Below are 17,512 nucleotides of genomic sequence, written 5' to 3' on the forward strand. Positions count from 1 at the left end.
ATCGGCCCCATGTGGTTTTCTGAGGAGGATTTACAGGGCCCAGAGGTTACAGCTGTGCAGAGGCAGGTGATGGGATGAAGGAATGATCTCGCCAGGCGGCTTCCCCGCCCGTGACCGTGACTTCAGTGCAACTGCGGGAGCGGGTTTAAACCTTTTTCCCAGAGAGGAGCAAGCTCCTCCGTGCCCCAGGCGGACGGGTAGGAGGACACCAGCCTCCCAGTGACCCGAGCGCGGCGCTAGCGGGCGGTCCCAGGCCGTCCCGGGGCCGGCTGCGCTGAGCACCGCAGGGGACGAGCGCTCTCTGCCCCCCGCCCCCGCCAACCAAGGCAAAACCCTCTCTGCAGCCAGCTCCGCGCGCTAGCCGCCCCCGGCCTGCGCGCGCTTGTGCCGCGCGCCTCCCTCAGCCGCGCGGGGGTGGAGGGGGAGCTGGCGCTGGCGGGCGGCCTGGGCGCGCGGCGTGTCACGCGCTCGTCAGCGGCGGGAGAGCAGCAGCGGCGCGGGGCTGGTGGCCCCAAGTGGCCGGCCCTGGGGCGGAACCTGGGCACGGGGCTGCGCCGCGATGCTGGCCGGCCGGGGCGCCGCGCACGCGGCCTTGGCCGGCCTCCTGGGGGCGCTGGCCGCCGGCGCGGCTAAACTGGCGCTGGGCGCCGATTACCTGCGGGAGGCCTGTGGCGCCGCCGCCGCCGCGGCCGGAGGAGCGGAGGAGGCGGCCGCCGCTGCCGGACCTTGTGCCTGGGTAAGAGCCGGGCGGCTGCCCCCTGCCTGCCTTGTGGGCCGCTGAGCCCCGCTTCCCCCTTCAGCTGCGGAGCGGGGAGGCGGCCAAAGCAACCCCTGTGTGATCTGCCCTGGAAGAGACGCACAGTCCGTGCCAGCCCCAGCCCCTGAGCCGGTCTCACCTTCAAGGCAGCCCCACCTCCTCCCCCCCAGTACAGCCGGCAACAGCGATCCAGTCACGCCGGCGCAACGCACACACCCATCCGTCCCCTGCACAATCAGCCCCGCTGTCAAGTCGGTCAGAGGCTGAGCCACTCGCCCTTCCTTGTGCCAGCGGGGAGCTCACACGCCGCGTTGGCGCAGGCTTGCTTTCGCTTCTTGTTCAGGCGCAGTGCCAATTAGACATTTACATGCAACATACCTTACGGCTTTGTCAAGATCAGGTTCATAGCCAAAGAACCTGGCTAAAAATTCTGGCTGGGGAACCGTCCCCCTGGGAGCACACTAAGAAGGGAGACCACATTTCTAAATACCTCTCCCCTTTTGGGCACTTTTCTTGTGTATGTACTTAGGGGGAAAGTTTTCCTATCACAAGGACAGGCCATATTTATGATGATGCCATGGGCCATCTTTTTAGAGTGAAAAGAAGGACATTGCAAGACCCTTCATTATGCACTCTGCGTCCTGTATTGCTGCCCCTGCAGTTCTGTTCTGCTCAGCCTCCATCTTCCTGTGTGAAAATGAAACTGACAATAATTTAAGTCTTAGGCACACATCTCAGTGGCTGTCTATGAAGAGCAGATGGTGGAGATCCAGGTCAAGACTTGGTGTTGACTGATGTGAAATAGTCGTGTGCATTTTCAGGGTGTTTCCCCCAGGAATTGAAATTAGGGGGTTGTTCAAATTTACAAGGGTAAAGGGTGAAGGTGGCCTGTATTGTACCATCGTAACAACTGAAAAATGTTTCACAACCATTTTATTAGCTCATGTCACACAAATAAAGTTAGCTACTCAAGCCTATAATGAAGCACTACATCTACATCCTTCTTGGTTTCTTCTTGTAATTTTGCACAACTCTGTTAATGAACTTCTCCAATGCAGTGTGTTCATCTTTGGTAGCTTCTCATGTTTCGGGTACTTCTAGTCCTTCATGATGTGCCCATGATTAGGCACAAAGTGACTTCTCTCTGAACACAAAATTATATTCAGCAAGGAAAAAGAACACTTAACCTTTAGCTGTTGTGACGGGAGTAGAAAGAGATGAATTCCTACTTCTTTCATCCCAGGAAACATAGCACAAAGATTGGATTGAACCACTAGTGATGATAAAGAAGAAGTTGAAGTCAAATCTTCATTCATTCATCATATGACATGCCTCTCTGTGTTCAAATTCTCTATTCTTTTCTGATCACATAGAAGCCCCACTGCTGGTAGTGCCTCACTCCACTCAACAGTTAGTGTTTTATAACATGGGCATCTGTAAAAGGTACATAGAGGTTGAGTAGTATCCAGAAGTCACTGTTGTAGATTTGTAAGAATGAAGTCTGTACTTTTTCAGCTGGCTGAATGAACACTTCTTGTCCTCTTTACTTAAGGATTCAATATAAGTGTCTTCATTAGTCAACTTCTGAACTGAAGTCTTTGTTTCTTCCAGTACATTTTCAAAGGCTCTCTCTCTGATTGATTGATCCAAGTATAGCTTCTATTGTTGGACAAAGATCTACTACTGTTGTAGCTGATGCATGGATGGCATTGTTTAATGACCGAAGTGGTTTCAACAGTAGACTTACAAGAGAAAGAATGGTGATAATCTTCTCTGAACTTAGTAGCAAAAATAGTCTACCAGCCTCACTACTAAGATCTGTCCTATCTCAGTAGATACTTTCCAAAGCCGCCAATAATAGTTGCAGTAATTTTAAAACAACAGCCAAGGATCGCTCATGAGAAAGCCAACGTGTTTTCACAGGTTGGATTAATTTGAATTTATAAGGCTTTCTGCATGTCAGTGCAGTCCAGAGGCTTGGTGTTTTGCAGCCTTTTCATGTAGGTTGTCAGCATTGGCTTTGCTAATCAGTCTGGTAAACCAAGCTCCTCCACTTTTACTATAAAAATCCCTGATACACCCACATCTTGAATACTGCGTGCAGTTCTGGTAGCCTCATCTCAAAAAAGATATATTGGAATTGGGAAAGGTACAGTATGGCCATTATTACATACTTATGTGCAAATTAATTATAATATGATAATAAAAAATGTTTAGTACAGGAACTCCCCAGATGACAACATCTCAAGATAGTGATGATGTGAGATAATGACCTTGGCAAATAATGCATTTTAAAAATCTTGGCCTACTAGGAAATATATATTTATATAAGTTTGCCAGTCACAAATCTAGCATTCTGGAGCAAAATCACTAAAACATAGTCTAACAAACAATGCTCCTTTAACATGTCCCTCCCTTCTCCCTCCACTGCACCCCACTCATAGTTGTTGTCCTTGGTCAGTGGAGACCCAACGTTCAGAGGAGCTTTTGGGTGAGTTCACCTCCCAATGAGAGGAGGTGGTGGTGGGCGGGGGGAGGAAGGCGTGAAGGCACCTTGCTCATTCCTCCAGCCACTCACTGCTCCATAGGCCGCTTGCTCTGGCTGCTGTTTGTCATGCCACTGTTCAATCGACTGCTCTCTTGCCATTGGCCCTACGCCATCACCTTCTGCTGCCACCTGCCACTGTGACCTCTGCAAGTCAGTCTCTTGAGTTTCCACCCAACTCTCAGTGATTTCAGCTCTCAGTGGGGGACCCTCACTGCCAGTGCAAGCTGGACAGTCTCTTCCACAGAAACACTGCAGCAGACCTAAGCACTTAGACCTGTAAGCTGAAAGACTCTTTATGGAGCCTAATCAGCTCTATCTTTTAATGGGAGAGGGGCAGGTCAAATAGTGCCTGTGGGCAGGTCTACACTAGAAGGCCCACTGCAGTTGCGCGTCTGGTGGAGACACTGTATGCTGACAGGAGAGCGCTCTCCCATTAGCATAATTACTCCACCTCCGCAAGAGGTGGAAGCTATGTCAGCAGGAGAGTGTCTCCCATCGACATAGCATCAGCGTGGACAGTGCTTAGCTCGCCGTAACTCCTTTTCATACCCCTGAGCGATGTAAATGAGATCGACCTAAGCAGTAGTGTAGACCTATCCTGTGACTCTCAGGCAGAGCCCACGCCACCAAGCAAAACACCTGTCCCCCACTCTCTCTCTCCACTGGGGTCTGGCATCCAAATGTTAGCGAGTTCAGTTAGTTCAGATCTTGCTTACAAATCATCATTTGAAATTATTAAGGTGGCCAACATTGCCGAAACAAATGCGCCAACATTGTCATAAAAAACAACAGCTGTGTGAGGAAACTAGTCTTGGTTCATACTTTTCCAACCTGTTATGCTTTTTCAGGCACAAGTATTTTATCATGCACTGTATATGCTTTTAAAGTGTGTATTATTGTTTCAGTTTCAATTCAGATTTCCAGCCAAGGACTATATTGGCAGCACACTACTGGGGAGGTTATCGGTAAATTCAGGGGGGGGTATATGTTATGGGGGTGTAGGGAAATCCCTGCATTTTCAAGAATCTGAAAAGAACAAACTGTTCCTGTATTAAATAATCCATAGGTATCACTAGAGAATAGGGCAGAGTATATTTTACATACTGTGTGGTGGGCAGAGAAAAGCTTGGAAGAAATGGTGGCTTAGCATTATTTTAGGGCATGTAACATTCCTTCCATAGATATGTAAGGCATTTCACCAGATGATGCTTCTTTTCTCAGAGCCAGCAGCAGCAGCTGGGTGGTGTGTGTCCTATTTTGTGAGACCAGTTAACAAAAAAAGTACTACTGGGGCTCCTCATTACCTCCTGTGGTTGATTTGGCTTCCTAGCATTGTATAGTATCCACTCTGAAAGCACTGGCTGTGCAGTTCTTCCTTCAACTGTTATGGCTTCTCTTCCGATGGCTCATACCTTTGTGACAGAAAATAAATGGCTTATTTGAGTCTTTGCAGGTCCGTCTTAGATGTGGCTTTCTTGCGCTGTTTCCTCAGTAGTGCAACGGTGGTTTTCCTCTTAGATTAATGCCAAAATCATTCCTTAGTGTGCTTTACTGTAACTCAGCAATTCACAGTGCAATGTCATTGTAGTTAACATGAGACTGACAAATGCATAGCAGGAACTGTGAATATAAAGCCAATAAATAGGATCAAAATTTCTGGTGCAATTTTGATAAAAACTGCACAAGGGAGGAAGCTAGTGTTATATGGGAAATGGCTGGAATCCAACCCAGAATGCCCTTTTTTGTAACCTTTTTACATCATTCTTAATGTGGGTGGATATTATTGCACTTTAAAACAAACAGCAAATATTTGTTCTTGTTCCTTTTTCTTGTTAATAGCTTTTCTCTTCTCCTTCCAGCTCTTTTTCTCCTTCCATTTCCTTTTGTTAAAAGAAAAGCTAGATGCAGTTGTTGATTTCCATCATGCCTCACCTCAGATGCTGTGTTTAACTTTGTTAAACGTACTTGGGAAGTTCTTCATTGCTTTGCATTTTGATTGTTTCTTTTTTTAGTTATCACGATGTTTAAAAATACAATAGTGCATGTCGTATCAGGTTTAGATGTCGATACTCACAGTAAAAGATTTTCTGTTTTAAATCAATAGGCGAGGCTGCAAGTATAGGCAATATGAAAAACCACCTGGGGAGAATTGTTTAGTCAGTAGTAAAAGTTATTGACAGATCAAAAGTTGTACTTGTTGGATTCCAAGCTCCAAGAGGCCTCAATTATTTTGCATCACGTAAATAATAAATAATGAGCAACTATATATTATGAGGTCAGTGGGATTTTAAAGCATGCACAGAAAAATATGTCAGAGAGTCTAGATACTTACATGGGATAGAACAACTTGGAGTCCAAACGAAAACCCACAAAAAACTGGATTAGATATATCAGGCCCATCAGGAAATGGGAAATTCACCCTTTCTAATGATTAGAGCTGGTTAATTTTTTTTAAATATTCAAAATTTTGAAATTCCCAAAAATGTTGACCCTCTCTTTAATGACTGGGAAAAAAATAAAAAATGTTGACCAGCTTTGCTAATTATTTGAAGCAGGGAAGGTCAAAATGTCTGCTTTGTGCAATGGAATGCTGAATGCTATTATTCTGTTCAGCTACTAGATGCCACTGTGTAAAATACCTTATTTAAGCTAACCTTAGCTGGCAGAGCATTAAAGGATCTTATGAGGAGCACATCTAGTATGTATAAAAGCAAACTCTGTAGCCAGTCCATATCTGGTACAGAAATAGAGGACAGTTGGTTTCTTTTTTAAAGATAAGTGGTTTCTCTCAATTGCCTGTTTCTAACTCGCTCTTGAACAAGAATTCTGAACCCAGTTCATCTGTTTAGCTGTAACAATACCAATTTCAGCGGTAACGATAACAAGTGAACACAGGAACTGTCTTGCTAGTGACTGGAATTGAGCAGGAGAATGGTTTTCAGGCATATATATTCCAGAACCTCCGGGTTCAGTGCACACCACTGGTGGCGGCATGTAGGGTATGTGTAGCCACACACTGCAGTGAAAAGCAAGCTGCGTCTATACTCCTGCGTGTAGCTACCTGCGTCAGTGAAAGGTTCTGGCGGGGGGGGGAAGCAACGGGGAAAGGCTCCAGCAGCCTGCTAAAGACTTTCCCTGCTGCCGGCCTCTTCTAGAGCCTTTGCCCTGGCCAGAGTCTTTCACTGCGGTGGGCAAGAGCTCTGGCAGCTTCCTGCGGTGGAGACAGGCTCCGGCAGTGATGAGGCAAGGGGATGCCATACCGCTAAAAATAGCAGTGTAGGCGGGAGACACTGCTTGGATGTGTAGAGAGCCATGTACATACCCACAGGGTTCAGGTGTGTCTTTACTCTACTCACCTAAGCACTCCATGCTGCAGTGTTATACAGTAGGTCTCGGGTGCCCGAGGGCCAATGCCGACATTTGCGCCTCCTCCCTCAGGCCTCACATGCCCCCTGTGCTGGGCAGGAGGGGTCCCTGGCTCCCACCAGATGGCACCACCCCCCAGTTGCCCTTGGGGGTTGGGACAGGCTATGTTCCTCCACCTACGCCCTGGAGACTTTCTGGTGCTCGTGGTGGTGGAGCTGGGCTCTGCCACCCCCGCAGTTACCCACCGTGTAGCACTTGCCTCTCCTGCTCAGAGCCTCCTGCGCAACCTGGATGGCCTGGCTGGCACCCTCCCGCCCACCGGCGCCAGGGGCCCTCCCGTCGGTACACCACTCTCATGCTATGCACTCTCACCATTTATACCCAGGTTGGGAAGTGTGCAGTGCCACCGTAAGGAGTGTGCATTGTAGACATACCCTTAGCATCAGTTTTAGTTCTGCACTCTCAGCCCAAAAGCCTCTATACCACAACCATAGGTTCTTGCTGACTTCAGTGGGCTGTGCGCTAAGAATGATCCACGGAAACTGAGGATGAATGTTAAATGTCAACCATTACTTAAACTACCTGGAAAGTGGTACATAATGCTAAATGTTGGTTAGTGCTTTTAAGGGGGTGTGGTTTGGATTTCATCTGATGCAAGAGATTATAAATAGCCCCCGCCCCCACACCTTATTTGCATTTTATTTTACCTCTGTCGGGACAGGAGAGAGATCCTGATATATTTAAAGCATATATTCAAATAAGGTTCAGCCCTGAAAAGCTTTCTAACCAATAACTCTTTATTTATTAGGCTGAATATTCAAAACAGTTCTTAGAAACAAGATAAGATCTCTGTGTTTAGAAACAAGGTAAGGTCTAAGCCCTTTGCTGTGAAAATAAATAGTGATAACAATGAGACAATTATTTCTATATCAGCACACGTGTACATGGCATTTTAGAGACTTTATGTGCCTGATTCTGCAAAGAGTCATTGCCTTAGATATGCTTTCTCCAGAGCATAGTTCATTTGATTTTATTGGGGCTATCTGTGGGAATAACTCTTCACAGCATTGAGCTTCATATTAGACAATGGTTAGCAAGGGATACTGAATAACGAGTGCAAGCATGGGAGGCAAAGGTTGCTGGAAAAGATAGATTTTAAGACCAAAAAGGGACCATTAAGATCATTTAGCCTGGTAAAAAGAACAACTTTTGTTACAGGCACATCTTGTTGGGTCCTTTTTAATATAAAAATAATGTGTTGGATTTAGTTAAAATATAGAAGTTGGGTTTTTATTTCTAAACTCCCACATCCCTCTGCCCACCAATAATACTACACAGAAACATAAAACTGCTCTGATACAAAGGGGCAGAGGGCCAGGCTATGAAGAAGAGGCTAGCACAAAGGGAAGCAAATTCCACACTGTCAGGCCCAACAGCCCAGCCCAGCACTCACTGAGCGAGGACACAGCAGGAGAAAACCAAGAGGGAGGTTGTGTCTGAGCACACTCACCCCTCGTGACAAAGTTCACCAAAGAAGGGATAGGTATGGAGTGGGACGGCATTAAGGACTTTAAGTGAGGGAATTTCAGACGTGCGCAGCTTTAAGCTAACTCTGCTTCTATTGAAGTCAAGGGAGCTTTACCATTAACCTCCCTGGGAACAGAGTTAGGCCAATGCTGAATCTCTTGAAAAATCTCCTAAATGCCTACAGGGTCACCCTGAAGTCAGCTCGCTGGAGGACAGCGTAAGCTGGATCGGTGGAGTTGAGTAGACGTGAGCAATGTGCTGTTGCATTCCCAACAAGCGGCATGCAAAGACCTGCGGTAAAGTCAGATCAGGGTCCCAAGAAGCAGAACTTGTAGAATTAAGCCAGTCTCCGAACTTGCTATGTAGGCCGCTGTCTTTTATCTCGACCACCACCTATTGTGTGCTTCACAAAATTCAATCACCTCCCCAGGCTGGCAGTAAACAGTTTCTCCTTACTACCGTGAACAAAGACCTCCTTGCTCGGCCTTGCTATTTAAGACACCTAAGGGTGAGGCAAAGTGCCGTTAATCCCCTTGGAGAAGGCAACACCTTACAGGTGTGTTTATTCAAAGGCTCATACACTGATATCAGTTCAAAATTGATTGCTTTTAGGTATTCAGTTTGCTCTAATATAAGGTATATGCTGTGAGAGCTTGGACGTCAATCTAGAGCACTGAAACATACCTGGTTTTTCCTGCCTTTGTGCACTCATGTGCAAGGCTTTTTTATAGCTGCAGTTTCCTTCCTCACCTCTCCATATCCTTACCTCAAAGACATAACATACAGCAGATTAAGGCACAAAATCACAAGTATATTAGTGGGGTGGTTTGCAAATAGTACTGGGTTCTTAAAACAAAACTGTAGCCTTTTTCCAAACTGAGGCCCTGATCCTACAATGAGCAGTATACAGACAGATGGGTCTATCCATCCAGCGCTCACTGCAGCATTAGACCCTGTGTTCTATTTCCAATCAAATCTGCAGGTTCATTTTGTCTTAGAAACTTACTAGTGTTGGAAGGTGCTTGAATTCAGCAGCAGCCAGATTGCACTTGGACGTTTGTTTTGTGGTGCAGAGCTCTCTCTCTGCAGGTCTGCCCTCCCTTGAGTGCGCAGAACCATTTTCAATAGAACTTCATTCTCTCAAATGCCTCTCAGCAGAAACATGATTTGCCTCTGCTCTAATGTCTCCCTGTGAACACTGTGTCAGAACAGCTAGCGGGAAGGTTGTAAGGAGCAGTGGTCTGATACTGAATTGGTTTCTATCTGATGTTCATATCATGGTTTGGACGGATTCTGGATTAGATTCAATCCTGCCTTAAACAAGCACAACTCCAGGGTTCAATGTGCTCTCTTATGCCAGGACTGAATTTGGCCTGTTGTGTGCAATAGGATATAAGTGGTTTAGATGAATTGAAGCCTGAATCAGAAGGTTTTCTAGATTGTTTTGTTTTCCTTAGTAGTATAGGACCCTTCATGTACATTTTCCATATAGTTTGTAGTCTGAGGTAGCCAGATGGACTGGATATTATTGCATGATCTATCGGTGAGTCATTCTCCATCTGTTATTGTTACATCAGCATTCCAGTTGCGTCCCTCTATGGTGGCTTTGGTTGTCCCCTGCAATTTAGCGTGTCAGTTTATTATATTCTTTGACTCATTTGTTTTGTTTGAAACACACAATTATATGCGTCTCATTTCCCTTTTCTATTTTAATTGTAATAAAGTGGGTAGTTATACTAGTGCTCGGGAAAAGTGCTGATTGACAGCCACAAGGGCAGGAGTCCTCATGTAGTTCCCAGAGTTGGTACCGCACTACAGGTAGCGGCAGCGTAAGCCCCCCTCCAACTACGACTCCTCAGTCTTGTTCTGCAGGATCCACTGCTAGCAAGGGAGACGTTCACTCTGAGGGACTGTTCAATCCTTGTGTCCATTTCTGCTGAGGCTTCAGGTTCTGGGGGAGATTTGGTGGAGAGGCCATCAGTTCTCTAGGGATTGTAGAAGACCAGCTCCTTTCAGGTTGGTAACTGAGAATAGCCAGACGGTAACAATTTACACTCGCGATAGGCCTGAAGGGAAATTGAAACTGGTTACTTGAACAGCTGCTGATTCCTATGCCCAATCCCCTGAGCTATCTGGTCTCCTTGCAGTTCTCTCTTCCTTCTTTATTACGTGGGCAACAGCAGCAAAGAATGAGCATCTCCATATGCCAGTATCCCACTGCCTCTGCTCCAGTGATATGCCCCCACCCACATACAGCAGCAGCAAATGGCAGATGGGCACAGACACTTGGTTTCCTTTCTTCTCCTCACAGCCCAAACAGCCAATCCAGGGGCTGTGAAAGGCCCTTGCAGAACTTTGGCCTCTAGCTCATCTTTCATAGCCTACAGCCCGCAGGCTGAGAGAGCAGAGCTCTCAGATAATGCGTTTCTAAGGATGTTTGAGCAAGAATGGATCCCTTTCTTAGGGCATTTCCCTCCAAGAAGCAGTCGCTAGTTTGCGGGGAGAGCATGGAGAGAACTGGAGTCTGACCACAAGATAAAGAACATGTGGAACTTGGATGCAGTTGGAGGGTAGGAGATTTCACTTCTTCAGGAATCTAAGCCAAGGAAATTGAGAAACAAACATTCTCTTAAACCCCAAGTCTGCTTAGAAGCTCGACATCTCCTACAGGGTTATGAGCTCCATCAAATGCTTTTTAAGCTAATAGGAGCTGAGGGTGCTCAGTATTTTTAAGATCAAGTACTTACCAAGGGATTCCTCTTCACTTAGTGGTAGGTGGTAAAGAGAAGAGCAACCATTCTGTTTTCCCAAATGTGTCTGTTTTTTTCCTCTAGATTTTCTTTCTTTATTGGCAAGGAAAAAAACAGGGTATGGGATCCTCTGATGTATCATCAGTTTAAAATGTCAGAACAGTTTTCCTAATTTACCACCTTTTTATACTGCGTATTGATAAATATGGAAACACAAGAGTTGAGATTTCACAAAATAATGTTTGTAATTCAAGTCCAGACCATTTCACAGCTTGTGCTATTTTGTTTTGCGCAAAGTGCTTGCAAAATAGTTGGGAGAGTCAACTGTCAGTGAAAAATCTGTATTTCTCCTCTCTTCTGCAGTTACACCTGGTGCTCCGAGCAGGATGTGTCGGTCTGGTGTTTGCGTGCAATGCTGTTATGTGGACCTTCTTTGCAAAAGCCCTCCACTACTCCTCTTCCTCAGCTACAGCCACGGTGACAACAACAGCCTCCAACTTCATCTCTTCGGTGAGTAGAACTGATGTCATAGATTTGAAGGCCAGAAGGGACCACTATGATGTTAGAATTGCCAGACTGAATCAGACCCCAGGGGTTCATATAGCCCAGTATCCTGTCTAACTGTGGCCAGCACCAGATACTCCGGAGGAAAATGTAAGAACTCGATATTAGAATGTAGGATAATCACACCAATGATTATTTAGTCTGATCTCCTCCATGACACAGGCCGAAGAATTTCTCCTAGTAATTCCTGGCGTGGAAGGAAGTAATCTTCTCTATTACAGAAGCAAACACTATCTAGCTCAATGGCTTGTGGCTGGGTTAGGGTTTATCTTAATTTTCTGATTGTCAGAAACTGATAGGCCTAGTCATTTTGCATGCCTAAGAACAGGAGAGGGGACACACTGTCGGGTTTTACTTTTACTTTGTATCACTCATTAGCAAGCCCCAAGCCAAAACCATCACTGCCTTTAGGAATATAGGGTATTTGACACTTGCCACTGCTTACCTGTAACTCTTCAATTGACATATTAATATCTTCTTCCCTACTTTGAATAATTCTTGTCCAGTTTTTAGCATTGTAGGCCTGATCCAAAGTCCACTGAAGTCTTTCCATTGACTTCAGTTGAACTTTCGATCAGTCCCCTTGTTTCCAGAAAAATATTGAATATAGAAGGTATTCAGAGATTACAGAGAAGATCAATGAAAAAGATCAGGGTCTGCATCATTGATTTGTAAGGAAGGCTTAAAACTGCTTTTTTGGCCAAGAGATGACTGAGTGCTGAAAGGGAATAGAACAGTCTACTAATATTGTAATGGTTTAAATACTACGGTTGAAATCCCGGTCCCACTGAAGTCAATGGGAGTTTTGCCAAGGAGAAAGAGGAATTTAGGGATTATAAATCAGAGTAATGGGATAAAATTAAGAGAGGGAAAATTAAGGTCAAATACAAAGCATTCCTATATTAATCTGTAGAATAGTGTTTCAGGATAGTCCCATCACTTGGAGCATTTAAGAGGAGCCTTGGAAGGATTCAGTTTTTCTCAGTAAATGTCAGTTTCACCATCCACACACAAACCACTGAAATATATTTCCATCAATGATTCAGATTTACAGATAGGCAAAGTAAGAAAAATGCTGCTTGAAAACATATTAGAATTTGATTTAAGGATGTTTAATTTGTATATTTTGACAAGTGATGTTGACAATTTGTGTTTTAATGGTTATAAAGCTTTAACTGTTTGAATCTCAGCATCTACTGTCATAGAATCATAGAATATTAGAGTTGGAAGGGACCTCAGGAGGTCATCTAGTCCAACCCCCTGCTCAAAGCAGGACTAACCTCTGCTATATCATCCCAACCAGGGCTTTGTCAAGCCGCAGCTTAAAAACCTCTAAGGATGGAGATTCCACCACCTCCCTAGGTAACCCATTCCAGTGCTTCACCACCCTCCTAGTAAAAAACTTTTTCCTAATGTCCAACCTAGACCTCCCTCCCTGCAACTTGAGACCGTTGCTCCTTGTTCTGTCATTAAATAATTGTCTGACACTCATAATTTCCCACAGCTGTGAATATTTAAATTGATAGAAATTGAAAAAAAAATGCATAAAAGTCAACATTATCTGTCAAAATTATATATAAAAAACAAAAAATCATCATCTTTCAAGCCTCTTTTTAACTAGGCTGGACAAAGCAGCAAGGACCAATCCTGCATTGGCTGTAAAATGGATTAGGTGATCTAGTAGGTCTTTTCCAACTTTAACTCCTGTGATTCTAAGTAGCAGCAGATGTTCCTGGTAGAGGTGTTTGCAATAGTTTCATTAGGCAGGGTTTATACTAAGAATCCTGGGTCAGATCATCCGGTGGTGTAATTCAGCATGTACACCAGCTGAGGATCTGCCCCAGGTTTTGTACTGCAGAAGATTTCTTTGCAACTCTGCCCTGTGAACGTATTTCTCTTTCTTTTTCTCAGGCTTTCCTTGGCAAGCTGCTCTTTGGAGAGACTCGTGCACTCCTGTGGTGGATAGGGATCAGTGTGACACTCTGTGGACTCCTGCTGCTGCACACAGCTTCACCTCACTCAGAACAGCAGCAGTCTGAGAAGAAGGACAAATAACCTAAAACCCGCATTGTTAGTTTCTCTCTCAGAGGCAGAAAATAATCTAATGACAAAATCAGCCTTCAGGTCTTTTCCATGTAGGTGGGAGATGTTTCTGCTGACTTGCTCCTTGGACAATTCTCTGCCCCACCCCATGTTGCTGTCATAGTTACAGGGCAAACTGTGTTTTGGTTTTTTTTAGTCCCTCCCTTTAGGTGACAGGCCTGGCTTCCTGCACCTCACTCTGGACGGAACCATGCCGTCCCACCGGTCTGGGGTCTCTGGGCCTCAGATTCCTTGTTTCCCAACCACGTGAACTGAGGCCCAACTGAGTTAGGCATCTGCAGGCCCTCTCGCTCTGGGGTCCTGCGACCAGCAAAGTGGTTAAAGTGACTTAAAACAGCTTCTTCAAAACAGTATGCAAAACAGAAATGCATCGCCCATAGAGCAAAGGATAAAAATAGTAAAGGTCTACATGCAGATTTCTCTTTACCTGTGCCTTAATCATTCCTTGCCAGCCTTCATATGTTTCAGCCAGCCCTGTTGTCTCTGTCTATGTTGTGAGAAGCTGACTGCCCTTGCTGCAATTGCTGTATCTCTGTGTCCCTTTGTGTCCCTTCCGATACATACAAATCAGATACATACAAATGATTTGAAAGTCCATATATATCAGGTTTCTAGAAGAATTGTGGAGTTTGCAGGCTTGTATAATCCCTCTGGTATACATCCAGTACCTGGATGGATCTCAGTCCTTTGTTTCACAGCTTCAGTTCAGTTGTAGATGAGATGATCCACAGGTAGGGAAAGACTGAAAGACAAAATGGATCCCAGGCACCTGCCTTTTATGTCCTCTGGCCCTTGCCATGCTGCTTGTGGAATTTCACAGGAACCAAAATGGAGTCCAGAGTCACATGAGCAAGTCCTGGTGACTCATCAGGTATATACCTGGCCCTTGCACCTGTGAATGTCTTAATGGGCCATTAAGCCGGCCATTCCTGCAGCCATCCTGTCTGGGGCATTACCCAGACACAGCACAATTTGAAATACAGGTATATCAACCATATCCATAACTTCCATTACACATATAACACATGAACATAAACATCATCATCTTACTTAGCTCATTATAGCCTTTCTAACAGTACCTGACACGGCATATGTCACATGAATTATTATGATTTTGATATACTGATGTCAAACAATATAGTAAATGCCCCCCGCTCCCCCCAATCCAGCCAGCGAGACTGGTGTAGAAGGGAGTAATCAGAGTTCCTGAATACACCTTAAGGGCCCCCCTTATCCAGCCAGCGTGACACCCCTTCCCAGCCTCTCAGCTCTCACTGACACTCCCAGGGCAGCCTTTGGCCATTTGTGTAGTGCTCACCCTTTCCTAGGCCTAAGGTCCTCTAATGTTTAGTATCCTCCTTTTGATCCTAGGTTTAGCCTTAGGAAGAACAATCCACATTAACCTGACTGGTGCCTGGTAGGGGTTATTCCCCAATGAACAGCTTTTCCGTTGCTTCCTCAGGACCCTCATCTATGTTATTGTGTTACCTTTCCTGCTTGGGTCCTCTAACAACGCTTTTGATCTAATTTCACAGTAAGTAACCTTTCATAAACACAGAGCCATGCACCGTATTTATAGAAATAGTACAGATATTTCCTGGTTGCATGGTCTGTTTAGGACCTCAAAGACTGCAACAACAGGGCTGCACTAAAGCATTTGTACTGTACTATGAAATAGAATAACACAGAAACTGTTTCTTTTGTGTATCCTGTGAGGCACCTAGCACTATGTTCTTGGTAAATAATATGTGCCACGGTATTGGCTTGAGGATATTCAAGGAGTCAAATGGGAACTATTATCTCTCCAAGCCAATGGTACAATTCTTGGAGCAATTCCTATTTTACATTTCAGCAAGGCAAAGGTATGATACTGTGTATCATAGAATCATTGGCCCAAACTCTGCTCCCATTTATTCCTATGTAAGCTCTTTGACGTCAGTAGGGTTCCATGGATGTCCTTGAAAGCAAGATTTGGCTAAGAGACTGTAGAAATGAACAAGACCTGTTAATTCATCTATTGCAGTCTGTTCATTGACCGGGCGGGATTCTTCTGCCGTCTAGTTCTAAATGTCTCATACAGTGCGCATTGCACCACTTCCCGGCTTAGAGGCTCATTCCACAGGATACATCTCACTGCTAGGAAGTTTTTCCCCTTTATTTAACCTAAGGATTATTTGCACCCTACTAGCCCCAGCTGTATCTCTGCCCTGTGCACGACACTAAAAAAATTTCTCTCCCTCCCGGGTTTTTATTTTCTTCACGTATTTATAGCCTTTTATCATGTCCCCTCCATTTATTCATTGCTTAGCCATGTTACATGCACTTAAATCTTTCCTCTTAAATCAATCCCACTAAACGCCACATCAGTTTTGTTGTTGAACTTCCTCCAATGTATCAATACTGTATCTGCCTCATAAGGTGCCCTGACCTGAGTATGATATTCCAGGCATCGTGACATCAGAGCCTTATGGATTATGATTGTTTTTCCTTTCCTATGACAATAGAGCTGTTCTTGGTTTTGGATAGAATGCTAAATGTAACAGTAATGTCCATGTACATTTTCTGTGAGTCAATAACCTGTTTACTTTGCCACTGGAGTGGATTGCATACAGGTCAGAAACATACAAAAAAATTGGAATAAAGCAAAGGGATGAAATGGGGAAACTTGGACTCCTTTGTATATCAGTAAATTTGAATGGGATCATAAGAGTCAGAGCTAAAGGACCATTGTGTCTACCCTCCCTGTAAGAGCAGGACATAATCCTTCAGAAAGGAAGTAATCAGTGGAAAGTCTGAGGAGTCATTGGAGTTCAGGGAAAGATTTTGCTTCCTGGATATTACATTGATACTGCACCTGCCCTTTGGCAGATTCTCTGGGCCAAAATTCTGAATCAGTTATACCAGTGTAAATCTAAAGTAACTCCACTGACCTCTGTAGTTATTTTGGATTCATGCCAGTATTGCTGAGAATAGATTTTGGCCCTCTAGATTTCTGAATGTGTAAGGTTCAATACATCACATACTGCAGAAAGTGTGACTTATAAGGCTGATAGATTCTTTTTTCACCACATAATTTATTAAGTCAATTTTTAACAACAATCCTAATTCAGAGAAGCAAAGGTACATAAGGATCTGCACTCTCTACTGGATATTTCAATAGTTTGTTCTGGGATCACCAGTTCATCAGTGTCTTCTTGGAACTGTGGGAGCTGAGGCCTTTAGCCACAATTTTAATGTTCTGCATGTTCATAAAAGATGGAGACACCACTTTGGCCAAACTTTAAGGTTACCAAGAGTTACTTAGCTGGTCTTCTAGATCTGAAAGTGATCAGACTGAATCTAAAAATATAATTCGCTCACCTAGTGAGGCCCTTCTATAACATATTTAAAATGTTTGGTTGATGTCCGCAAATTCAGAGAGCCAGTCCTCATCCAGGGCCCATTTGAGTCACCTATATTATCAAAACCCGGGCCAGCGAGTACCTTAGGCTTGTCACCACTGACAAAACTGCTCAATATCTGACAGATGTATGAAGGTAACCTGCAAAGGAGGGATGTGCATGGAAGTTACACTTGTACTGTTTTTCTCTTCTTGCCGATGGATAAAATAGGCCTGAATTGTTCTTTTTTTGAGCAGTAAGCAGTAAGCAGATGTAAAGCAGTAAGCAGTAAGCAGATGTAAAGAACAGGGAAGCTGAGCAAAGGCTCTATTTGTGAAAGTTTCGGCACTTCTGCCCTTTCAGCTGAAGGCTGAAAAAAGCTGCCACATCACATTTCTGAGCCATCCAAGAAGTTCTCCAGCAAGAATCAGAAAGGCAAGACTTGGCATTCCTCATATTTCAAAGAAAATCACAATTGTGGAAAAAACTGGTTTAAGGAAAACAAATCCTCTTGGGC

The 17,512-nt window shown here is 44.6% G+C and overlaps 2 protein-coding genes across 3 annotated transcripts in view; both read left to right on the top strand.

The window, feature by feature from the left end:
* Positions 1-219: 219 nt before the first annotated feature.
* Positions 220-17,306, top strand: TMEM42 (transmembrane protein 42). 2 transcript variants are annotated; one of them, XR_010922318.1, is made up of 4 exons: positions 220-736; positions 11,312-11,458; positions 13,424-15,149; positions 17,253-17,306. XR_010922318.1 is itself a non-coding variant. In XM_067561724.1 (3 exons), exons 1-3 carry the CDS (start codon positions 560-562, stop codon positions 13,565-13,567), a joined length of 468 nt encoding a protein of 155 aa, XP_067417825.1. In that variant the 5' UTR covers positions 220-559; the 3' UTR covers positions 13,568-16,279. The 2 variants fall into 2 exon arrangements, 1 of the variants encoding a protein (XP_067417825.1); XM_067561724.1 differs by lacking the exon at positions 17,253-17,306 and having other exon boundaries at positions 13,424-16,279.
* Positions 13,558-17,512, top strand: part of TGM4 (transglutaminase 4) — a 37,914-nt gene continuing 33,959 nt past the window's right edge. The window contains exon 1 of the mRNA XM_067561723.1: positions 13,558-13,647. The gene's annotated coding sequence lies outside the window, so the exon portion shown is untranslated. The remainder of the gene's footprint in view (positions 13,648-17,512) is intronic.

The sequence above is a fragment of the Emydura macquarii genome, unplaced genomic scaffold (assembly GCF_026122565.2).
Source record: "Emydura macquarii macquarii isolate MOO-44397 ecotype Brisbane River unplaced genomic scaffold, CSIRO-AGI_Emac_v2 contig_2422, whole genome shotgun sequence".
In the NCBI taxonomy this organism is placed as follows: Eukaryota; Metazoa; Chordata; order Testudines; family Chelidae; genus Emydura; species Emydura macquarii.